This window comes from Tauraco erythrolophus, chromosome 1, assembly GCF_009769465.1.
Source record: "Tauraco erythrolophus isolate bTauEry1 chromosome 1, bTauEry1.pri, whole genome shotgun sequence".
Taxonomy (NCBI): Eukaryota; Metazoa; Chordata; class Aves; order Musophagiformes; family Musophagidae; genus Tauraco; species Tauraco erythrolophus.
Genome location: NC_141465.1, coordinates 45,938,798 through 45,964,152, shown reverse-complemented (window position 1 = coordinate 45,964,152; position 25,355 = coordinate 45,938,798). Strand labels below are relative to the sequence as shown.

General features: G+C 37.8%; 1 protein-coding gene and 1 non-coding gene across 4 annotated transcripts in view; both read left to right on the top strand.

Moving 5' to 3' along the window:
- The window catches only part of POLA1 (DNA polymerase alpha 1, catalytic subunit), a 212,587-nt gene that overhangs the window by 28,853 nt on the left and 158,379 nt on the right, over positions 1–25,355 (top strand). For all 3 annotated transcript variants that reach the window (XM_086608844.1, XM_086608834.1, XM_086608824.1), the window contains exons 17-27: positions 95–156; positions 880–969; positions 2,603–2,719; positions 3,598–3,773; positions 4,187–4,316; positions 4,644–4,763; positions 5,900–5,992; positions 6,038–6,041; positions 6,541–6,665; positions 8,492–8,641; positions 8,856–8,978. In XM_086608844.1, coding sequence (XP_086464970.1) covers positions 95–156; positions 880–969; positions 2,603–2,719; positions 3,598–3,773; positions 4,187–4,316; positions 4,644–4,763; positions 5,900–5,992; positions 6,038–6,041; positions 6,541–6,665; positions 8,492–8,641; positions 8,856–8,978 — 1,190 coding nt within the window. The remainder of the gene's footprint in view (positions 1–94; positions 157–879; positions 970–2,602; positions 2,720–3,597; positions 3,774–4,186; positions 4,317–4,643; positions 4,764–5,899; positions 5,993–6,037; positions 6,042–6,540; positions 6,666–8,491; positions 8,642–8,855; positions 8,979–25,355) is intronic.
- LOC147529394 (small Cajal body-specific RNA 24) lies at positions 6,256–6,386 on the top strand. Its single transcript, XR_015222683.1, has one exon.

The following is a 25,355-nucleotide window of genomic DNA, read 5'->3' as shown; positions in this document are numbered from 1 at the left end:
AGTTTTCCTTAGCTCCCTTTGTTGTGGATGGATGCTTACAGGGAGGGTACAATTAGTAACGTGTGTGTAAGAAGAAATATAATTTCTTTTGCAGTTGTTTCCAAACCGAATGATTGCATTTTTCCTTATGACTTCAAAGAAGCTATTAAAAAGAAGGTAATTTAATTTTGTTAGCATTCCGATTGCAGTACCTTTTAAAATATGAACTTCATGTTGCTTTGGGTAAGTTGTGTAAGAGAAGTATTCAAAGGAATTGCATGATTATTTCGTTAGTTTTACACTCTGCAAACCTAAATCCAGGTATATATTCTGTGTTGCTTGTAAAAACAGAGGCGTGTGTGCTCTGTGTGATTCAGTACTGCTGCTAGTTGTGCTCATAAAATAGTCTTAGACAAGAGAATTGGAAAGGTTTTGCAAAGAGGTTAAAATTATGGTTCATTTTCATTATACCTGACTATGTACTTGTAGTAAACTGGGAGAATTTCTCCCTTCTTTCCTTAGAGAGTAAAGTCTGTCAAAATTTAGGAGACATCCTTTCTAAAGGGCATTGGGACAGCTGACAATAATAAAGTCACCTATTTTTGTTTTTCCTCTGTTTCTGTGTGATCTTAAGCCTGTGAGTGAAGGACGCACATGGAGCATTTTCCTGGTGTGCTTGATTCTTAGGAGGCTCTTAAAATATCACTAGACACCTGCATACAAAAGCCTCTGAGAAAAGCTTTCTATGTCTATGGGAGTGAGAACAAAAAGCCTTGAATTACAGAAGGAAAAGAACTCTGGGGTGCATTATTATTGTCTTGTAACTAGTAGGGGAGAGGAGATGTTTCCATTTTAAACTTATTGGGTCATTGAAATCAGGTGCTCTCTTGCTCCTTTTAGAATGCTAAAATAGAAATTGCTGCAACAGAGAGAACACTGCTGGGATTTTTGCTTGCAAAGATTCACAAAATTGACCCAGATGTTGTTGTGGTGAGTAGTTCTGAGACTTTGAGAGTTAAATTAAAGCATATTGTCAGTTGGTCAGCTTTGTTCTTTTGCTTTTGTCCCCTTACAGGTTTTTTAATGTTTATCTTAGACTGCCTATGAATTGAATTTGCTTATAAGACAGCAGGTATACTTTGACATGAAGATGGTACAGAATTTTCCCTGACAGCATTTTATACATCCTGTTATTTCCCATAATATCTAAAGTAGGCAGTATTTCCATAGTACTTGAAACAAGTCTTTTTTTTTTTTGCTTTACTCAGAAAGACAAAATACAACAAAAATAACCCTTGTGATTATCTAGAAAAAATGGGAACTTTTGGTATACTAAGGAGTCTGTTTCAGTTCAGATGCTTATTTAATTTGTGTGACCATTTAGATTGTGTTTAAGCTGTAAATCAAAATGATAACCTATGTAAATCCACAGGATCTGAGCAAAGTTTTGTAATAAGCATTCTTATTTTTCTACTGTATTGGCAGCTGAGGATTTATTATAATTACTCATTTTCTGTTTTTGTTTTGTTTAATTAATGTACAGTCCTGACTTTCATTTAATGAAATTTTGAAGACAATTTAAAGTTGGTTATGAATCTGAGGTTGGTTATGTACAACTTGGTATTCTTCTGTAGGTAAATATAAATAATTAAGTGGTGAGAATAGGACGAGCAGTCCGATTCCTGATGTTTTCGGCTTGCTGTGGCTGGTATATGTGGTATTTGCCCTACAAGCTGAGCTTCCTGGGGGTTATGGGAAGGAATCAGGGGAAACGCTGCAGCCAATGGTTTTAAATTGAAGATTCCAATAGTAGAGGTGCGAGAGCTCTGATCCTAAAAACAGCAGAGCTATGTTAATGCAGTTTAATTTGCACTTAATTTAATTAGTGCTGTTGAAAAACAAGCTGTATCAATATAGGTAGGACTCCTCTACTATGACTGTAATACTGCTGATGATTTTCAGGAGCTTCATCTTTAGCACAGTAATGTGCTACATGGATGTATCTGATATGGTGAACCTGCATTTCCTGGTGACTGACTGGTCCACATAGACTTATTGATCAGAGTAGCGTTTTGCTTTCAGCTGGGATTACAGACTAGTGCCATCAATGTCTTTAGTATTGTTGAAGTTTAGCAAATATTGCTGGAGTACTTTGATATGTAAATATTGGTTGCAAGGTCTTCCTGTCCAGGTTTAACAGCTATGCCTGTTGTAGTATCAAAGGAGAAAAATGACATTATTTTGATGTTAAGATTGAGACTTTCATGGATAGAGAGAAAAGGAATTACTCATAGCTAGATTTATATGCTGTATAAAGAATGTTGGTTTTTTTTCTAGAAAGCTTTAAATCCCAGTCTCTGGTATCAAAACATAAAGCTGAATTGTGTGTGCTATGAGCCAGTTATAGAGCTCATTTTGGTATTCTGCTGAACAACTTTGTTAGTGTTAAGACTAATGAGTACTGTTGATGAACGTTCTCTTAGACAGTGCTTTTTATGAGAGAGATAATGCCATCAATTAGTAGGAAAAAAACACAAAGGGCAAAGGAATACCAAGTGTGTGAAAGTAAGTCTTTCAATTTGCATTTGTTGTAACCTTTTTTTGCTGTTTTTTCTGCTGCAAGGGTCATAATATTTATGGATTTGATCTGGAAGTGCTGCTTCAAAGAATTAATGTGTGCAAAGTCCCTCACTGGTCCAAGATAGGTCGACTGAGGAGGTCCAATATGCCAAAGCTTGGGGTAATAAGATTGCTCAAGTCTTTTAAGCTCCTTTAGGTTGCATGTGATTAAAAATGAATTAATTTTGCTAAGGAGTTGTGAATGTGACACTGATGTATTTTGACTGTTGGTCATGCTGTATTTCATGTGTCCCAGATCAGACATGATTAGTGTTTATATGACTTTTATTACAGTAATAAGCTAAACTAATTTTCAAGTTAGGCTAATTTAGTTTACATATCTCAACTGGATGATGGTAATGACAGATTAATTGCAATAATCTTTACTGTAACAGTCTTTGTCTGCTATAACTGTAAAATGAGAAAATGTGATTTGGATTGATTGGTGAATCATCCCATAGAGAGCTGTTAAGTTAGTAATTCTGTAGTTCTTGGTATGTATTTGTTCAGAGGAGTGTGTGTGAGGTTTGGAGTACTGAAGTGCTGAACATGGACGTGTTCTTGCCTGTTCCTGTCGTTCCTAGAAGCCGAGTATTTGTGTGTGGCTTGTTCTGTGAGTTTTTTGCCCTGGTGTTGGTACAGAAAATATCCTTGGAGGGAAACTAAATCCACACTCATGTTCTTGCTGGGACTATTGTAATTATTAAAGGGAAAAAAAAAGCATGACAGTTTAAGAATTAAGATCTAAGTAGTAATGAGAGTTAAGGATCTACTTCTTAATGTCCATATATATGGAAAGATGCCATGGTTTCCTTTAGAGCATAATTATAAAGCTTGAGTATTAGTGGTATTTAGTAGAGTATTTAGAGTATTAGAGTATTTAGAGACTAACTGACTTGACTGAGTCTTGTAAGCGCATATTTTGGATAGATGTTCTGTGTTAGTGTTTGCATGTTTCATTTTGTTTGGGTTTTTCTGTCCTTTTGTGATACGGTTAAGGGTCGAGGAGGGTTTGCTGAAAGGAATGCTGCCTGCGGTCGAATGATCTGCGATGTAGAAATTTCTGCTAAAGAGTTAATTCGCTGCAAAAGTTACCATTTATCTGAACTGGTCCATCAGATTTTGAAAACAGAAAGGACAACAATTCTGCCAGAGGACGTTCGAAATATGTACAGGTAGGTGCTGACTTGTGTTTTTAATCCTTCACTGGAAAGTAGAGGAGCTAGTTTCCCGCTATACAATTTCATGCTTGCTTATTTGGTTTGTGGTGGCGATGCTGATTTAGCATACTGGAATTTGAAAAGTAAAATACTATTTTAACAGTGTTTTATAATGTTTCAGGCTACTGATGGGTGGTGGCTTATTATGTGTGAAGAAAATTGACTTGTGAGAGCATTGGTGTAGACACGTTAATAGGATATGCAAGCTTGAGTTTTGGGATTTTTTTCAATTAAAAGAGCTTGCTATATAATTCAGCACTGATGAGCTACAGATACTACGTGTTTCAAACAGCATATAGGTCTAAACTACTGCAGAGTACAAAGGAGGCTGATTTTACTTTGTCTGGCCATCCCCCTTCTTTTCCCAGTATTTCTCCTCACTTAATATTCATGCTGGAAAACACCTGGACAGATGCAAAGTTCATTCTGCAGATTATGTGTGAGCTGAATGTTCTGCCACTGGCCCTTCAAATAACAAACATCTCGGGGAATGTCATGGTACGTTTTTATTACTTCCCCCTCCCCGTCCATTGTCGCACAAACCGGTTCTGTGTTCTTTGTGTTTGATTTGCTAGTTTAATTTGTAAGCACTAATTGAGAGTATATGATGCTCTAAATTTTTTGCTGTGACGAGTGTGAGAATTTGACAATCTAGTCAAGTAATAATATAAAAACTTCCATAAAAATATCACATTTGAGTTTTGTGCATGGTGATGATACAGAATAATAGTAATGCTAGAAATAGTTGAAGGACGTTGCTTGGTCTGTTTTTGTATGTCAGTGTTTCCTGTGCTTTGCTTTGTTTCTTTTTTGGCCTCTCTGTAGTCGAGGACAATGATGGGTGGACGATCTGAACGTAATGAGTTCTTGCTACTTCATGCATTTCATGAAAAAGACTACATAGTGCCGGACAAACAAGTTTTTAAAAAGCCTCTGCAGAAACTGGTGGGTTCAGTTTTTCTCTTTCCAAGAGTTTTTATTAAAAAGGAAAAAAAAGATTCTTCTATCTTTTGTGTATTACTGTCCTATGAAAGCATGGAAAACCCAAACATAGTCAGTTTTAGATAAAACTTAATGTTACAGCTTATGCTTAATTAATTTTTTTTTGGTTGAGTTGATAATAGAGGAATGTATGCTTTAAAGGAACAATTTAACGCCTTTTCCATCGTATCACAGATCTGTGGAAAATTAGTTGCTCATTTAGTTTAAATTGAAAGAAGCTAAGTACTTGGTTGTGTAGGGAAATAGTAAAGAAGATAGTCTTTGTTGCTTAATAGATGCACATTTGCCCTGCAGTTATTTCACTGATGAACACTATTTCAAGTATAATTTGTAAAGTGGATGATTTGAGAATGTGGGTAAAATATGCAAGGGTATTAAAAAAAATTAGATAATACTAGTGTAAATATATTTATAGAAACATCTATATATTTGTTAGTAAACAAATCAAAATTTGCAGATGTATTTGTATTTCACTATATTTTGCTTTTTAGTTTTACTTATTTAAATAAGTTCAACAGCAAATTCCAAAGCAGTGCGTTTTGTTGATTGTATTGTTGCATCAAAGCAGTGCTGGAATTTTAAATTATTCAGAATAGTGTTGGACAACTGGGAGAAAACTTCTTACAACAACAAAACAAATAGCAAAATACTCTTTAGGTCAGTAATATTGTTTTAAATTGTTTCATTAAAGCCCAGCCATTGTATTTCCAAAAACCTATGTTTTAATCGGGCAATAATATTTCTTCTGGGTCATGAGTTGATTTTTTTTTTTCCCTAGTGTTGACTTTTACAGCCATCCAGAAAATGCATGCTAGTGCTATGTTGAATGATGGCAATTCCATAATGTCTTTGTAATCTCTTGTTAGCAGTTTCTTCCAATAGGAGCTGGTTTGAATGCTATTTTGACATGTAGAGAGCTTTAATAAGGATCATGATGAAAACACCATGTTTTGCATGTGTTTTAAAAGGAACTCTGTGCACTGGCTCCCAATTTCATGTTTGATTTGCCAAAAATAACTCCTCCAACAGCATAGAAATCTTGGAGACTAGGTAATGACTTTTTTAAATGCCAAATGTAGGTGGATGAAGATGAAGATTTTGAAGATCAGAATAAATCAAAGATAGGGAAAAAGAAAGCAGCATATGCTGGGGGCTTAGTCTTGGATCCCAAAGTCGTAAGATGTGGCAATTTTCTTTCTTTATGAAGTTAGAGGCAGGTAGGTTGTATTAATGCAGATAGATTGCAATGAGTGCCATGTGTGTATCTCATGGGAGTTTGGCGTGGTGGTTTGGGCGGATGATTGTTCCATACCAGAAAATTAACAACATTGATTGTGGAATTACTTATTCTCGCGATGTTCTTTTCTTATCTTTTTCTGAGAAGATTATGGTCTTGCGAGGGATTAGGACTGTAAATCTGTGTATAATTTTCTAATGGACACGTAAGTTTTCTTTCAGTTTCTCCTCTATGTGGGGAAAACTGTACAAGTGTCCTATAGTAACACAGAAGCTATCTGTTCAACTCTGGTGAGTTAATGGGGTTGGATCGTTCCACTTCTGACAGCTTTCTATAATGGGTAGTGATGCATCTCAACAGGTACTTTAAGGGAAGGGTAGTGTGTTACAATGTATTACCATCACTTAAATATGAATTGTGGAGTTGGATAAAGTCCTGAGGGAGACTGAGTAATTATAACTTTTGTTTTAAACTCTGTTTTAGGTTTTTATGACAAGTTTATTTTGCTTCTCGACTTCAACAGCTTGTACCCATCGATTATCCAGGAGTTTAACATCTGCTTTACCACAGTGCAGCGATTGTCATCAGAAGCACAGAAAAGGGCAGAGGTTTGTGGACTTTAACTTGTGACTTAAGTTACTCTGTTTTAATTTCAGTGTGTTTTCTGTGAATCAGCTTTTTAAGAAACTGTTCTTTTTCACTGTTTAATGTGGTGTTTGTTTTTTTTTTTCCCCTCACACTTAAAAAAAGTGATTCTTGTTTAAAGATGCATCATAGTAAGTTTTTGTTTGGGACTTTTTGAGTATTGTATGTCTGTCCTCTTCCTTTCAGTAATACTTTTATGGAATCTTGGTAAGTTGTCTCCCATCTAAATAAAATCTTGGTATCTTCATGAAACAAGATTTTTCGTGAGGTCTGTTGGCTCTTTTCAGCCCCAGGTCCTCCTAGCAATTTCTGAGCTCCTTGACCAATTTCATTCTAACGTGGTAGAGGCTTCCTAAAGTTAAGTTGCCACAGAATTTGTGTGAACAGACCTGAATGAGGGAGACACAAGTCTTATAGGGGAAGGAATGGAGTATGAGATCAACAGGAAAACTGTGTGTGTGTCTTGAGGGTGTGGGTCAGGGAGCGATGCTGTGACTATGTCAGCTGCGGGACCAGCTTCACAGAAGCTCATGCTGTTTAATACAGCGTTAAACTGTATTAAACACAACTGAAAAACCTCCTGAAGATGTAGTTCCACATACTGTTTTCTCAGCAGCTGTGTTGGCTGTGGCTTATCTGTGGCTGCTTATTCTCATTTCCTCAGCTGTGCTGGCACAGTTGTTGGTGGAGCTGTGCTGTAAACTTAAGCAGTGAGCTGGTCAAGTCTAAAGGTTAAACCTGAGGCTTTTATTTTTAACTGGTATCAACTCACAGGTTGGAATTGGTATGTTGTGCATAAGTAGTTATGGGACATAGTCCCATAGCAACTGAAATATCAGTACCATAGCAGAAATGAGGAAATAGGTATGTGGAACTCGGTCAGTAAGTTCCTCCAAACTGTCTGTGGATTTACCCAGCTCTCTTAAGTGTGCTTGAAACTGCAGCAGCTTATTTTGATTTCTATCATGGTATGATACTTAATCAGGTTTTGGTGTCATTTCTTGTTATGGTTCTTCCCAGACAGACTGCTTTACTAAACTTGCTGCCTCATAGTGTCTCTATTGCCCTTTATTTGTATATTTCTGTCTCTTTCATTATGCTTGAAATGTATTTCCATTTTTGCTGAGCAAGTATTTTTTCAGTTATGGTAACAAGAAGAATGTGTACTTTCTGTTAGGTGGTTGTTTTGTTATAATAAAGAGTTGCTTGGGGTGGAGTTTTCATTCTTTGTTACTGACAGTATCTCTTTTGTCAGTTATCTTATCCAAAGTATCAGCTCCACAGAACACGAGCTCCATTTTACAGTTCTGAACACCAAAAATACTTATGCAGAAATAAAAAAGGATGGATTTTTTCAGCATGGAAAGAATTGCTCGTGTGTTTGCTTTTTGTAGTACTTTTATGTCTCTCTATGTATACCTAAGAGTGAGAGTGTGTGTATGTGTGTTTTATTTATCTGAATTTATATATATACACCACATAGATATTAAAAATACACGCATTAAAAAAAAAATAATCTTCCTGTTACTCATCCATGTCTCTCTTGGGTTTCTTCCAGACAATGACAAGGCTTAGTCCCTGTCCCCCAACCAGGACTAAGTAATAAATTTAAATACCACAAAAAAAACCTCTCACGCTTGTTTTCTAAACTGTGCTTTGGGTGCTCTACAGGAATAGATATAAGCTGTGTGATTTCAGCTTTTTTTCCCAAGCTTTTCACTTAGTTCGCTAAAATCTAATCTTCAAGAGAAAAAAAAAAATATTATAAGCAGTGATGATCATTTGACAGGTTGAAGAAGAGGAAGAAATTCCAGAGCTTCCGGACCCATCTCTGGAAATGGGAATTTTGCCTAAAGAAATCAGGAAGCTGGTGGAGAGAAGGCGCCAAGTTAAGCAGTTAATGAAACAGCCAGATTTAAATCCTGACCTTTATTTACAGGTGTGTTTTATAGAACTCCTTTGATTTTCCTCCCACACCCCTTAAGTGCCCTGATCAGCCTTGCAGAATAGCGAGCAGTGATTGTAATGTGCTTTACCTTGTATCCCATCATTGCTGCAGGCTGTATAAAAAATTGTGGATGTAATTGTGAGCATCAGGTTCTGTTCTCTGTTGGCTATGGTTGTATCACTTTGCTGGTTATGCTTCTTTTCAGTATGATATCAGACAGAAGGCTTTGAAACTCACCGCTAACAGTATGTATGGCTGCCTGGGATTTTCCTACAGCAGATTCTATGCTAAGCCTTTGGCTGCTTTGGTAACGCATAAAGGGAGAGAGGTAAGTCATTAAACAGGCTGTACACACATGTAAAAAGGGTGAATTTAAGCCACCTACTTTCTCACTGTATAGAAGAATGGTCTTGTTTTCGAACCTGCGTTTGGTTTCAGAACTGTAGTTTTTATCTTTCTTGTGCTGCAGAAGTTAGGGAAAAAAAATTGAAACTGGTGTCTAGAAAAGAATCAGATAAATGTCTCAAAAAGTATGGCAAATTGAAGCTCTAGCTAGAGCCTTCTCTTGAATGAAATTGCTTAGTTTCAATGGGCCCGATTATGGTGACAAAAAAATCGAGGCTGCTTTCACATTTTCTGTGAATTGTCGGTTCTGCTTGATGGGTTAGTCTTTGATTTGGTGGTGTGCTTCAGCTTTGTGTGAGCTTGTCTTTGGCCAGACTGTCCTGTACCTTGGTATGTTGAGTTCCTGAAACCCTCAAATTTGTGACAGGGCTAATTAATCACATGGTGACAATGGATTATGTGTCAGGACATTATTTTTAGAAACTGTTTGTTCCTTAAAATGAAGCTTTGCATTAGCCTCAAAAGGCCAGATTTATTTAAGAATTGCTCTTCACTTTATAGGCAAAACTACTCTTGCTGTTGATTAGGGTGGCAGCTGAATGCAGACCACATCAGTTTGGCCCCAGTGGGAAAAATAATCATTAAAGATACAAAACATGCCACTGGTATACAGTGTCTTGCAACACATTTTTTCATGATACTTCATATTAGTTCTGTATAGAAAAGAATACCAAGCAGGAATCTGCAAAGGTGCTGGGAACAGACGTGGCAGGATGACTGGTCTCCGTTTTAGTTGAGTCAGGGAGATGGATGAGTTCACATCTGTGTCTAGAGGCGCGTGTTCCCTGTGACGTGAGGACACAGCTCTCCTTGTTGTGGACTACCCAGGTCCACGTACAACCCCCAACTGATGTGCATATGGGCGTTTTGGTTTCTGATAACACATCTTTGTTCTTAAAAGTCTTGCCGCCTAAACGGTTCTCCAGAGACAACCCCGTATTTGTTGTCCTCCCAATTTATGTAACGAGTATGTTTAACCTTACATGTGTGTTTAACTAGGAAATAATTTCCAGGTTTGATAACTGTTTATGCACTATGCATCATGTGAATTCAATGTTTCCTTTAAGGAACTGGTATCTTTTTTGTTGTTGTGAGATTCTGATGTATTCATCTACTAGGTTGGCATGAAAAGCAGTGGAGTATCGTAGCTTTATATTTTCTAGCAGTATTTACAAGTCATGAATTTGACGTTTTTGGATTTTTTTATGATCTCCATTAGTCATATGGAGCACCTGTCACAAACTGGTATTGGATGGATACTTGAGCTTTGGCCTCTGTTAAAGGGGGAAAATGCATTATGTATTTGCACATACAGTTTATTCTCAATTGTCTGTGACTTATCAGGTATGAGATAATGATGCATGAAATGCTGGTGTTCCTGCATTATGTTCCAAAGTGCTGGTGTGATGGGAGAAACCTAAATAGGTGGTACAGGATGTGCTAGGGAGCACTTTGAGACATTTCCTTTTACACAGTTGATTTTTGGTTGAGAAAGGATTTCTTACCTCTTAAATTCTGGTGGTGCTAGACCTGGGCTTCCTTCTGCCAAGCCTTTCCACACATTTGAATCTCCAGTTTTGTAGTTGCTCTGAGTTTGGGGGAAAACTCTGGTACAATGTTGCCTGAAAGTGTGTTGTACCTAGTGCAGATCCAAAAGTTCCTCTATGAAATGTGGCTGCTGGGAGCACAACAGAGACATGTCAGTGGAAGGTCTGCAGGAGCTGGTCTGCATCTGGCAGCACTAGTGCTGAGCTCAGTGGGGCATTACTGTCTTGGTAGGTCTCTTCTGAGCATTACAGCATCTCCTGTAGAGCTAAACCTATTTTTTTTTTCCCATTCTTTGAAGTAGATTAGTATTCATTACTCTGGATACTGTGGAGATAACAAACTTCTGAAAATTTGAGAATTTTTCAGGATTATCTGTAATTCTGTGCTTCTGTGTATGTATGATGTATGATAGATTTTGACGAAATACACGTATATGTTCTGTTCTGAAAACTTGCATTTTTAGTCGATAAACAGATACAGCTTTATTCCATATTTCTTGAGTAGCAGTTTTACCATAAAAGATAGCACAAGAGGATATCTTAGTCTTCTGGGGTTTTTTAAGTAGAAATATTTAAATCTGGAAAAACACTACTTTAAAATTTTATATTAGTCTTTCTATTCATAGGTTTCCTCTTACCATTAAATGCTGATATGAAGGGGATGAACGTTACGTGTCAGGAGATTTGGGTTCTCAATATGAAAAAGGTTAATTAAAAGTAACTATTATGGAAAAATGTTATTGATCTAAATTTAAATGACCTTTTCTGATGCTGAGTAATTGATACCTTTTTTTTACCGTTGCGGAGGGAACCTTTGTAACGCAGGTAGGCTTGTAGGTATCTAGGCAGGAAAAATACTGTGTGGGATTAAAACTCAACTTAATATTTGCACTAACGCGATTACAGTTCAATCGTAAGTCTAAGAAGAATATGAAAGTGGGAAATATTTATTTCAAGTTGAAGAAACTCTTCGTAGCATTAGGTTTTAACATAGCGGAGAGAGAATGAGTTTTGATGACTTTTGTAATTGCTGCTTTTTAATTGTGTGACTGAAGACCGCTTTCACTGAGGCTGTAGGAAGACTGAGTACTGCGAGTGTCTGATACCTGAGTGCTTTTTACTACCTCTCCTGGAAGTAACTTCTCTTGGTGCTTTGGTGATGCCAATGCACTAAAAGTAGCGGAGCTGCCATGAGGTTCCATATGTTGACTGCTTGTTGACTATGCTGTAATTGCACATTGCCATTTAAAAACTATGCTAGTGTTTGACACGTTCACTTCATTTTGATGGCAGAAGTATTAAATAGGGTGTGGAAAGGCCATGTATAAAGCCAGATCATGCTGCTAGGACAGAGCGTATCTGTAAGAGCTCGGTTCTCTTCAGTCAGCCTTGGCGAGACATGAGCTACTGCTTGACCCTTATTTATCGCAAGACATGCAGTAGAAACGTGTCAAAGCCTTACAACTCTGGCCATATGTAGGCTGGATTGCAGTGAACGAGGGGCAATTTAGGTGGTTGGTGTGGTAATGGTGGTGAGTGTTCACTAGATGGCGATAGAGACCTTGAGATCATTAATCAATTAAGACTTTCATTTTTGTCACAAAGTGTTTTAAATGTTGACTATCAGGTTTTCAAACGGGTCTTCCTTGTTGTTTTTTCATTTGTGGGTAGTCTGAAGCAGGGAAAAGGGGGCATACCAGTGTGAAATTTGTCAGAATTTAGTGTATCACAGGTAGGGCTGGTTAGTTTCAGTGTATTTTGGAAGATAAAAAAAGGGCAAAAATATGAGATGAGAGAGAGTTAAACTATAGCTCAGATCCGTTTGACCTTTTAGAAAAATGTAAATGTTTTACTGTTTGATCATTAGAAATTCATCAGTTCTTGTTCTTAAAACAAAATTAAAAAAAATATCTTTTCAGTATTTGCAATCCAAATGTTTACATTATTGATCTGGAATGTGTTAGAAGGATTCCTGGACCTTCCCCTCCACCCCCCCGCCACGTTACTAAGCGTTGCTTGGATATTGCTGTTGTAACTACAGCAGTTGCTTGCATGGAAAAGTAATAGGAAAATATTTAATGTATTTTTAGCTGTCCTTTAATGTAATTTAACAACTGGAAACAAGATGAGTCGGTGTTGTACAACCAGCCAGCTCTGCACCAGCAGGCAGCGTAAGGTCAGGTCTTTCTAGGCGCTTTAAAGGACAAGTCTTTTAATGAAGTGTCAGTTGTCTGATTTCCCAAACACAGGATGCCCTCTCCTGCAGGATTTTCCTACAGGACAGAAAAGTTGTTGAGAGAATGTTATCTGTAGGCAGCTTGGTTGCTAATGGCCATCACTCAAAGCTGAGGCCTTTCCCAGGTACTTGCTTTCTTCACGTTGTTTTTCATTGTTGCATATTTTTGCCCAAGGAGGTAGAAAACTTGCCTTTGAAAGGAAAATAACACGTTTACTGTTTTCAGCAGTACTAACAGGTAGATCTAGTGTTACGGTATGTAAAATAAAAGGGGGAAAGAGGCAATTGGGTTAATTCCAACTTTCTCATTCAGATCCTTTAGATACATTCTCAATTATAATTAGTTTAAGGCCTTGGCAGTCAAAAGGAAAGAATAAAAGCGTGTTATTGCTGCAGTCTTGGAAAAGAATGGATGAGGGAGGAGAAGATGAAGTGGAGAAAGATGAGCTCATTTTAAAAAAATAAGCAAGCGTAGGAAGCAGGTTAATGGCTGTCTATTTAATTGTCTTCTGTAAGAAATCCAGGCATCTCTTTTTTGTCAATTTTTTTTAAAGTCTTGTTCATCCAGGGAAATTGATCGTGAACTACTTTCTCTTAATTGCATCTAAAACATTGGTTATACAGTCTGCAAGAGTTGCCATGTGAATGGGGCAATTGTCAGACACCTAGTTTCTTGGATGTTGTAGTATGGGAGAGAGCGGATTGTAAAAGGATGGAAAGGAGCCTCCTAAAGTCTCATCTAAGGGTGCTGTCTATATTAAAACAGGGAATGCAATATTAGTATAACATTTTCAGAAGATGTGAAACTTGATGGCAAAAGACTAGGCAGAGTTTCTTAGTTGCTTTTAAATATAAAAATGGCAAACTGGAATCTAGGACAAATAGTGCTAAATTGTTGCAGTGTCCCTGAATGGAAACTGTTGGGGTCAAACCAGTTGTCACTGTTGTTTAATTTATCTTTATGTATGCAATTGTGAGCCAGTGAAAAGCTATGTTTGCTAATCTGCATGCTAATATCCAAACGAGTTAGAATAGACAGTTCAAGGGAGAGACTGCTTACAATCTGAAAATGCAAACTGAGTATCAAGTAGTAGAAAAATTATGGAACATCTTAACGTTCATTGAAATGAAATATTATTATTGTTAGTCAAGTGCATGAGATGACATCTGGTCTGATAAAGACTTTTGCATCTCTGAGAAGAGGAAATGAAACATTTCAATTAAGAAGAATGGCCAGAAATATTTTGGTGAGGAGGAAATTAGTCTGGAGGAAAAAAATTCTTTTTTTTTTTTTTTTTTGGGGTGGTGTGTTTTGTTTTTTTTTTCGCTGGACAGAAAGGTTTTATTAATGGATATTCATCAAGAAACGTTAGGAAGATTGATCAGATTAAAAATTGATCGTACGGCAAGTCAGATGACTAGAGATACTTTTCTTGTTTCGTGACCTGCTTATTTTAAGATTATGCTGTCACGAGAGGTGTGGTGCCTCACGCTTCCTGACTACTGATTTCAGTAGTGGATGGGTTATAGCAATTGTATGGCCCCATGGTGAGTTGGATCAGCCTGGGGATCTGAGTTAGAAACTACTCTAAAGGAAAAGCAAATTGATTTCTGTTGGGTCAATGACTCAATGACTCACTGCATGCTCTTAGAGCTGGTAGAAAAGGAGGTTGGAAAGTTGGGCAGACTTGTTCTGAGCTCTGAAGAGTCTGGCATGACCAGCCTTTTTTCAGTTCACACTTGACTGTAAAACTGTAGGGTTAGTGATAATAGGATGAACACGTGGGGGTTTTGTTTTCCTTCTTCTGTACTTTTGTTCTTATGATTTCCTGTCTTGTATTTTATTCCTGTCTTGCCAAAAGACACAGATTTTGCTTGAGTCTTATCTGAACCTGACTGACTAGGGAACAACAAGATATCCTCACCCAAATTGCAGTAAAAAATGAAACCCAGTGTACTGAGAGACTTTACAGAGCAGGTCTCTGGCACATTGGAAACAGGTTGCCCGAGAAGTTGTGGATGCCTCATCCCTGGAAGTGTTGAAGGCCAGGTTGGATGAGGCTTTGAGCAACCTGGTGTAGTGGAGGGTTGGAACGAGATGATCTTTGGGGTCCCTTCCAACTCAAAACCGTTCTATGGTTCTCAGAATCTGAAATGTAACTGTACGTCCCTTTGTGGAAGCCGTATGTGTTGGGTAGAGGATAAGTTCAGGAGAGGTAGAAATGTCTCTCCACATCCAGTAGTAACAGGAAAGGCTCTCAGGTGTGCGGTAAAGTATTGAGGAATGCACTCGAAATCCTGCAACCCCTAAATTTTGCCATGCTTCGGCTTTAGAATAACTGAAGAAATTCTTTAATCCTATCTAGAATACTGTAGGGATTATGAAATTAAAACCAGACATCTTTCGATGTTCTTCTTCAGATGCTGGCATAGCGATACCTCGTAAAAAGACAGATGTAAAGGGAGCACAAGAGCTTCAACCGTGAAGGTGAGAGCTTTTGCAACATTGCATCACTGTTTGTAAACTGCTTAGGTTCTGTTTTCAAGCAAATTCATTTTCAGTACCCACTGTTGAGGTTGGAGAATACAAATGCTAACTGCTATCTTAATATAGAGGCTGGAGAAAAACATTTGGTAGCACTACAAGTCTTTGCAGTACACATTTCTTTGTTCATTAGTAGCTTGCTGTAAAATATTTTGTTTTTTGAGACTTGACAGAAGTTGCCGTTCAGGGCATTAATGCCTCACACATTTATCTTAAATTGGATGTTGGCCTGTTGTAGAAACCATGGGTTTGGATACCTTGATGGTAACAACATTTTCAAAATAAAAGAAACTTCAAATTAGGGGGGGAAAAAAATCACTTACTTTTCAAGCGCTATTCCTAAGAGTATAGAAAAAAGATCTAACTGAAGTGTCTTTCTCCCATGAGACTTAAATAAATATTCATACTGTCCTTCAAAGATATGACACCTTGATCTCATAATCAAAAAGTTTCATGAATTTCCTGGGAACGTTGCCTACTGTGCAAAAGCTCACTGTTGCGCAACAGACTGTATTAGAAGCTTTTTGCTCCATCCACAAATACATGATCTATTCTTTATCCTCTTGGATGAATACTCATTTGAGCCTATTAGATCTGCTGTTCTCAGGTAGTGATTTAATGATGGTGATGATTCTACATATAAGGAGAGGCTGAGAGCTGGGTTTCTTCAGTCTGGAGAAAAAAATGTTTTAAGGATTGGATTAACCTTTTTTCAACAACCTAATGGGAGCTATCAAGAGGAAGTCAGACACTTCTCAGAGATGCACAGCTGTGCATCAGGCAGTTCTCGCCCTGTCTCAGGCAGGAGGCTGGGTTAGATGATGTCCAGAGATCCCTTCGAACCAAAATTGATTATGACCATCAGTTTAGAAGTTCCTTTAATTCACACTCAAATTTATTGTGAAGGTCAGCTAGATCCAACAGATGCAAGAGTAGCAACTTGTCTTTGAAGTGAAGAAAACTGGAAGGATGAAGACATTTCAGCAGTGATACTTGTCTTACCAGTCTATTTGGTTTCAAAGCTAAAAAAAAATATTTGCTCTGAGTACTTTGAATGCAGTTTTGCTGTATAGATCAGGTCATGTGGGCTCTTGCATGTATGTCCTTTCACTGGGCCTGTGCCGAGATTCATTGGCTTAATTTAGACGATGTGCGTGAACGACTTACGCTATTTTCAGCATTGAAATATACTTATGAGACAGAAGAAACAGTTCGTTCAAGACCTTTGTTTATTTGTGGAAGGTGAACTGTCTCTGCTGCTGCCGGTACGGTGCCTTGTAAGGATACAGGAGATCTTGGTGGGCAACATCAAGAATTCTGCTTGGGACAAAGGATTCTTGAGAAGTAGATGCAGTTTAACGAGCTGTGGCGTATCTGATGCAGATCTCTTAATATAAGCAAGCAATGTTAGAAGCCAGGAAACCTTTAAGTCAGTCATATAGTCTGAGCTAATTTGTTCAGACCTCCTTTGTAGTAGAAAGAGGGCAGTGTCAAAGCTGGATGAAATAAATCCCCCCAAATTTTAAAGCGTGATAGGTGATTGAAAGGCATGTGGAAGCTTAACTTATGTTTGCTGTCTCTGTTTGCTTTCCTTCCAGTGGTTATATATAAATGTAATGCAGGAGATGGCGGTGGTGGTAGCGTTGTCTTTAGCTTCAGGATATGCCCTTTATCGAACTTACTGGGTAAGGTTTCAGGGAGTAGGATTAAATTATATGTTGATATCTGCTGCACAATTTGATACTGTGTGTGTTGGCTGATTTGATCCACTAGAAACAGTTGCTCCATAAAATCTTGTTTCAACACCTGGATTAGTCAGAAAAAAAAAAAAGTCCAGTTCTCTTTACCTTTCATGTTTAGTCTTTTATGTTTTTGTATGTTCTAACTGACAGACTTTAAAAAACCCTAAACAGTGGTTGTTTAGGGTTGTTAGGATGGGAAGTGATTCCCATTTGTGCCACTGAAATTCAGTGCTCATCAAAAACAGGGAATGTTGGAAAGTCATTTGAACCTTACTGCAGGGATTAGTTCCTCGCAGTAATTTCTGTGTGAGATTGTGCTAGTCTTAGTGATTACATGAGACTTGAGAAACTTTTAAAATTTGAATAACGATGGTTGGTAAGTCCTGCTTTAAAAAAAAAAAAAAAAGTGATCAACTGATCTTTTGACGTGTAGCCTTTATGAATGATGATTCCTGGTTCCTACTGAGATAGAAGCAGACAGCAATAGCCAAGCAGTTGCATGGCTGATTCATCTCAGACTGATCATGCTTTGTTAAGTTAATGCTTTCTTTCTAATTACTTGCCTTGTTCATGAAGCAGACCAGAAATTGATGAGTATAAACTATAGCAAGTTGTCAGAAAAGCAGGACTGTGTAATAATCTTTTCTGAAGTTCTGGGTTGTGTTTCCTGAAATGCCTGAGTAAGAAGGGTTTCTGTGATAGAGACATAGAAGACCTTGAGGTACAAATATTTTTTTTTTAATCCAAGAAAAGTGAATCCACAGAACAGTTGCCAGGGAGAAGGATAACTATGGTGAAGTAATCACTCTATATATGGGCTGGTTTGCCCTTCAGTTTGGTACTCTGCATTATACTGTATGCGGCTTTGTTCTATAGGTAATACCACAGTTGGCACACTAATAATTTATTTTCTATTTTCTCTGGCTGACTTCAGTGCAAAGAATGTTTTCAGTGTTAACTTCATTCTTCTTTCTTGATGCTTTTAATTTTACTGGGATAGCAAACAGTCACAGGCTTTGTTGTACTGTAATTTGGAATTGGCATGTGGAAGATTGCCGTAAAGCCACAGGGACGTCGCAGCCCTATGCTCGTGTATTGCAGCCTTCCCATTGGTTTTGCGCTGGTTGGAATTTTACTTGTTGAATCTAGAACTTCCTTGGCTCAACCTTTTGATTTTGAACAACCCAGATATAAGTCAATGAGAGCTGATGTTTTGGGTTTCCTGGACCTCCTTAATTTCTCCCCTTTCTCCTCCCCATCTCCCCCAGAGCACAGCATCATCAGCGTCTTTGAACTTAGGCAAATACCATTTTTGTATTTGCTCAGAAATCCACTGGTTCCTTAAATCACAATAGCTCCTTTGCCTTGATGTTTTAGTATGTATCGTACCTGGATTTTTTTGGTTCAATGCATAACTTCATATTTTTCAACTTCGAGTTAAAAGTAGTCATCCTGGAGCTAAAGAAAAATCAATGAGAAGCCTGTACTTAGACTGAGAACCCCTGCAGAAAGCTTTGATTAGAGAGAAGCTTTAGATCTGACACTTAGACACAATTGTCCATCAGGTGGTCAGTCATTTTGGCATGTACTACTGTATGCCACAGATGCTAGAGATGGAAAAAGGTCTATTACATCATGTAGTTCATCTTCCAAAGTATGTATATAGTTTACTTCACCAGAGACAACTCTTCATGATTTTTTTTTTTTTTTTTTTTTAGGACTGTTGTCCTTCAAAAAGCCACTTCTAATTTAATTTTGCCATGGGTTTTGGGCTAATTTCTTTTTATTATCACTAATGTTTAATAGATTTAAAGGCGGAAGATGAGCCTGCCTTCAGTAGAAATGTGTTAATTGACAGGTGTCCTGAAGTTCCACGTTCTTGGCAGTGGTCCAGGATGACAGAGCAGTAATGATTTAGAAACTGCCATTCCTTCCTGGTGAAAGCATCGGAGGAAATCTGTGAAGTTATTAACTACTACTCGGTTCTAACAGGTTTTGAGAAGATCATTATGCGTCTAATTAGCTGAGATTACCTCCTTTATGCAGAATGTTTGTTTGTGGATTGTTTTTAAATTCCTTTGGTGCTGTCTTATGGCTCACACCATTTTTTTTTTTTTTCTCTTCTCTTTAATGTTCGGGATGGTTACTCTGAAGATTTGAGTACAGGATCATGTTCCTATCTCTGTGTGGTGTAATTAGTACAGCTATTTAAATGTTATCTGGAACCCATTTACCCTATCTGTCAGTTGCTGCTTAGTTCAGTGGAAATGCTTTTATGTAAATCACAGAACTGTACTTCTGACTTGTAACAAGATTGGCTGAATTTAGGGGACTGAAACACTTCATCCTGTAATAAAAATGGCTTGCTGAACCGAGGGTAGAAGATTATAAAAGCTACTGCTTTTAAAAGTGTATTATGCTGACATATGTATATGTACAAATTGAATTAGCTGTGATACTCCTACAGTGGGAAACTTCCCACTAATTCTAAAAAATGTAAGGAAAAGCTGATACACATGGAATTTTCCTCCCAGTTTGGATGCTATTTGGTAGGTTGGTCTAAACTAGTGTTCCTTGATGTCTTTTTGCAGTAGGCTACAATTTCTGCGTTAGTCTAAGACTAGCTCTTCAGGTGGTCTTAGAATATTTGAAATTGATGCCTGATGGGGGCGGGGGGGGCAGATGCTTTTCTTTTACTTCCTTCCAAATAATTACTTAAATTTAAGTGTTTCCTTCTATGGCTAGGACATATTTGCAATTTATAGGGATCTAATGGCATTCTTAATGATTTTGACTGCTTTTAAGCTTCTGTGGAAGAATCTCTCCTAATCTTGGCTTATTTTATAACCATATAACAAATATGATTGTGTTTTCTTCCATTCAGATAAAAACAACTCTTCCTTTCCCCCCGCCTTCCTTTAGTGTACAGACCTTTTGCCATCTGATACTTTGGTCATGGATCATGAACTTTGATTTTATTATTCAAATATTTAAAGAAATAATTAACAAAGTCTCATCTTTCATGTATAAGCAAGTTATCAGTTTTGTGTTTTGGTTTTTTTTTCCAGAAAGATGGGCTTCTGAAATGCTGACCAAGGGAAGATTAATAAATTGTGGCTTTTGTTTGTGTCTCTCAGTTTTCAGCCTGGAGTGTAGTGTAAGCTTGTGTCACTTTGCTCTGTCATAAATACTGTGTTAAATTACAGCAATTTTTTTTTAAGAAACTGTTTGATTTTTTGCCAGGGATTCCTGAGCCGTCTAGTAATAGTTTCAGGGATCCTATTCCTTCTCTGAAAATCAGTGCCAATTTTGGACTGTGCAGCTGTCCTAGTTTCCTTTTCATTAATTTTCACTGTAGGAATGAATGTTTGTTGTCTGATGTTTATTGTATTAGCTTATTTAAAGTCAGTTATTTCCTTCCTCATGTGGATCTTGCTTCACTTTTATTTTTTTCTTCTTCTCTCCCTTAAAATGGAAAAAGAAATAGATCTGCCAGAGGAGATCTGAATGGTAAGAAATATGAAGTGGCATTTATTGGACTGTTCCAGAAATGATTCTTCTGTTATTCCATACAGTACTGCATAGCTTTTGGCTCAGTGGGCCTGCATAATAGGGGAGAGCCTCCCTGCTAAGCCAAGCAACTCCTTTTTGCTTCGAAGAGCATGTAAGGCATGCATGGTAGTAGATTATCATAATTATCAAGTATCAGTACTGACTTAGTATTTGTCCCTGGCCTTTTCCATCTTAACTTTAGGAGAGCTTTGTGACTGTCTGCCTGCCTCTCTCTCTGAGAGGAACTGGGGTTAATGGTTTATTAATAGTTTGTGTTGTATGTAGAATATCACAGACTTGCTGCGTGCTCTTGAGCGTAAGGTTTTTTTGGCAATTTTGTGTAACATGATTCTTTCACTATTTAAGCTCTTCAGACAGATAGTGTTGGAAGTAGGTATCGTTAGTGGTGTTGGATTACAGTCTGATAAGTTTTTCTTAAATTTAATTAAAAAGACCCAACAAACTTTTGCATGCTTTGCTTAACATGGAGGTGTTGGGTTTTGTCTTTAATTTTCAATATTTGTGTCATGGTCAATAGTTGTTTTAGAACTACTGTTATCCATCATAAAGAGACCAGGGACTCATACTTGTTCCACAGAATGAAGACTTGATGCTCTCTGAGGTTCTAAGCTGTTGCAGTGAATGCTGGGGAGACAGAGTTTGGGAAAATCTGAGCCAATGTGCATACCTATAATAAAAGAACTCCTTTGCATGTTTTGCTTTTAACTGCTTTTTAAATGCAATGGGCACAGGTGCTTAATGTGACATCACCTGCACTTAAAATATTTAGAAAAAAGTGTAGCATGAGCTGCAAATAGATTTTCGTAGACAGCAAGTAATTGATTTCCTTTTTGTTATTTTATTTCTGTTTTCCTCTTTCTTGTCTTCCATGTTTCTTCCAAACAAGTATTGAATCATCCTTTTGGTGTGTACTTACTTGGGGATGGGAGTAGAACGAAGGGAGGATTGGAATTGTTGATGGGTAGTTCAAGAGGAGAATGATTGTCCAAAAATACTAGCAGCTTCTCTGATAACTGCAGAGCCTTGAAGTTAAAACATAGGAGAGATTCATGAAAATGACTTTTACCTCAGTATTTAGTTCAGTCGTTGTGTTAAGAAGTTGAATGTAAAGAATAAAATAAAATAATCTGGAGAAGATAGCTATGGATCTTCAAGTCACAAAAATAACGTGGAAACACTGAGTGCTCAGAACTAAGAAAGAGAAATACTGCATCACACTGGAGGGCAAGCAACTTCATGAGTCCATTGAGTCCAAAAGTGCACAAGAAATAAAAAAAGCTTGGCTAGTTAGTTCAATTATGTACAATTAAAATAGAAAAAAAAATATTGAGCTCTCTGTAAGTCAACTTGAGAGTCAATGTCTGGATTTAAACTAATTCCTTTTTACTGTGGGCTGAGAAGGAAGCTTCTTGTAGGGGAAAGGGCTTCAGCAGCTTTGCTGTGCTGCACCTGGTAATGGGCTTCCTGGGAAAGAAATGTAGATGTGCTGCAAGTGAAGTCTGTACATTAGGGTGAGAATCACTGTTTGACTAGGTTTGGGTTGGGGTTTTGGTTTTGCGTTTGAGATTCTTTTCTTCCTTTTTTTTCCCTACAGAAGAGAGCAGCTGGCTAAGATCTGTGGAAGTCATGCTTCCAACTCTGCTCTGTTTTTGCTGATGCCTTGTGTTGAACTCTTCCTGGAGGATGAAGCGTCTCTTGGCACATTTGTTGCCATCTGCTGTTTGTCTCTGTTGACAAGGCTTAGTTAGCACTTTTCCTAGGAAAGTGTATGACATAGTGTCAAAAAATGCTTCATTTACCTGTTGCTGTGGGACTAGGCAGGCCCTGTTTAAATATTTTCCAGCTGGTACATATCATTACTATTTCAGATGACTAACATCAAGAATGATAATTGAAGCTACAGACCTATTACGTAGTAAGCTTTAATTAGTTAAACTGCTTCGTATTCGTTTACCGTTGGTGCTAATGCTCTTGAAGTTAATTGGCACTAAAGGAGGTTCAAAGTTTATATGCAATGATTGCTGTTATAATGTGCTATATTACTAGGTAACTTGGCTTATTAAGCGATTTCCTTCTCGATTATTGCTGCTAGTTAACAAGGCCAGAGTAATTATCTCATAAACAATAGTCTTGCTCACAAGACAGATGCGGCCAGAGTCTTCCCGTGGAGTTCAAGTGCCCACTGTATTCTAGCGAATGGGCAAGGGAAGGTGATCTAAGTATGTCACCCAGCAGCAGATGGGGAGGATTTTTAGAAAGTGAGATAGCACACTTTCAGATCTTGTGTTATGCTAATAAAGTTTTTGTGTGAGAACGATAGCAATGTCAATAGCCGTAATCTATCAATGACATCAACCCCTGGCATGTGCAAGCCATCAAAGCAAACACAGAATGCCTTTGTATGCATAGCTGGACAGCATAAACCAGTTGCTAGTAGAGTGAAGGTCATCTCCCATTTTCCTAGAATAGACTAAATACCTAGCATACACATTCATTAAACTTTTTTGAACAGAAGTTGTGATTTGGTTAAAATGGAAAATGTAGAGTCATGGGAATTGCTAGACTCCATAGGAATTTAACCTCTAAATAGTTATTCTGTTTTGTGCCACTGGTGTACTATAATGTGGCTGTTATCAGCCTACAAGTGTCTGATAAAAGAAATAATAAATTTACTGGATTGGTATTATCTAGTAAATATAAAACATTATTAAGTAATACATATTTAATACCTAAGCTCATAGTTAAGATGGCACGGCTTATATCAGAAATTAATTACGAATGAAGATGACTTTTTCATGAGTAGAAAAAGGGAAAATTACAATGGTGAAACTGTGGAATAGCCGTATGACTGAGCAGTGCCAATGTGCAACAGTGGTCACTCTCCAAAATGCCATCAGGAAAAGGTTCAGGTGCTGAATCTCCAGATTTTTAAGTGTCTTGATCCAGCTTCTGATACTTTTTTAAGTCTCTCTTTACAGCCAGCATGCAAATCTTTATTTAGGACCATCTTTCAGGAATTGCACGCAGCAGGTCAGGTATTTATTCCATCCCAGGAAACTCCTATTTCCAGGAATGAGAGAGCCTAACCACTGATATCCTTAATTTTCTCTGTCACTTACATTCTTAAAGTAGAGATTGAGAATAAGTTTAACAGATTCAGGAGTATAATTTGTGGATGGACTAGTCTCATGTATGAATTTCAAAGATGTTACTGTGTTTCAAGTGAAAAGGGTAGATAACTACTTTGCATGGTAGGTTGCTTAGTATGTTTTATTAGAAGCATCTGTGGAATTGTACAGTGGATGATTCTTTGTAGCTGTAGTAATTTTGCCCTTTTTTGAGTAGTATCAGCTTACAAGTTACAATCTGGAGTATGTGGAGACATTATAAAGACTTTAAACACTGATGCACATGCAGTGGGTCAACTTTATAGGAGTAATTCTGAAGACAGGATTTAATTTGGAGTATTTTAAGCTAAGGTATTAAACCTACTGTTTAGGGATTTTTCACCTAATCTTTAGTATTTACAATTACGATATTTAATTCTGTCTTATAAGAGATTGTAGTTGCCCAGAATCAAAAAGATGAGGAGTGCAGAAAGAAAAAAAATCTTCATGACTTTCTCATAACCATTACTTGTCAGTTGAGGAGTTATAAATGTGGAAGTACAGTACTGCAGCTTAATTTATGTGCAACCTAAAAAAGTATAGAGGAATGTAAGTGCCCATTTCAGTTGTTTTACACTTTTCATTAAGGAAAGAAAAGTAAGAATACTTTGTTAAATCATTACACTGTAGATGGGATGGTTCTAATGGTATCTATCAGTGTGTCTATTTGATAACGTAGAGAGTTCCTCAGGCAGTGGATTCATATTGATGTTTCAGCCTTGAAACCAAGTTTCCATGTTTGAGTCTACTAAAATTGTTGGTGTCATGTGTCTAATAACCCATCTTCTTGAATGATGATAAAGCCTCCTACTTAGTCTGTCTGCCTCAAGGGAATAATCGAGCAGCCATTGTGACAATACTTCTCTGAGCCAATGAAATACATTTTTCCCCAGGAGCTCCGTTTGAGGCATAAGTTATTTTTAAGGCAATAGTCATAGAGGCCCTGAAATGAAGCTTAATGAGGAACAATACCTATCTCAACTTGTCTGTCGTGGCTGGGGAAGTTAAAAAAAAAACCACAAGAAAACACCCAACTTCACCTTATTTAAAAAGGAGCCAGATATCCATTTGAATAGGATTATATGACGACTCCAAGCTGTGTGGTGTTGTGGACACGCTGGAGGGAAGGGATGCCATCCAGAGGGACCTTGTTCAACAAGGCCAAGTGAATGGTCCTGCACCTGGGTCGGGGCAATCCCAAGCACAAGTACAGGCTGGGTGGAGAGTGGATTGAGAGCAGCCCTGAGGAAAAGGACTTGGGGGTGTTGGTTGATGAGAAGCTCAATATGAGCTGGCAATGTGCGCTGACAGCACAGAAAGCCAGCCGTATCCTGGGCTGCATCCAAAGACGCGTGGCCAGCAGGTCGAGGGAGGTGATTCTGCTCCTCTACTCTGCTCTCGTGAGACCCCACCTGGAATACTGCGTTCAGCTCTGGAGTCCCCAACACAAGAAGGACATGGAGCTGCTGGAGTGGGTCCAGAGGAGGGCC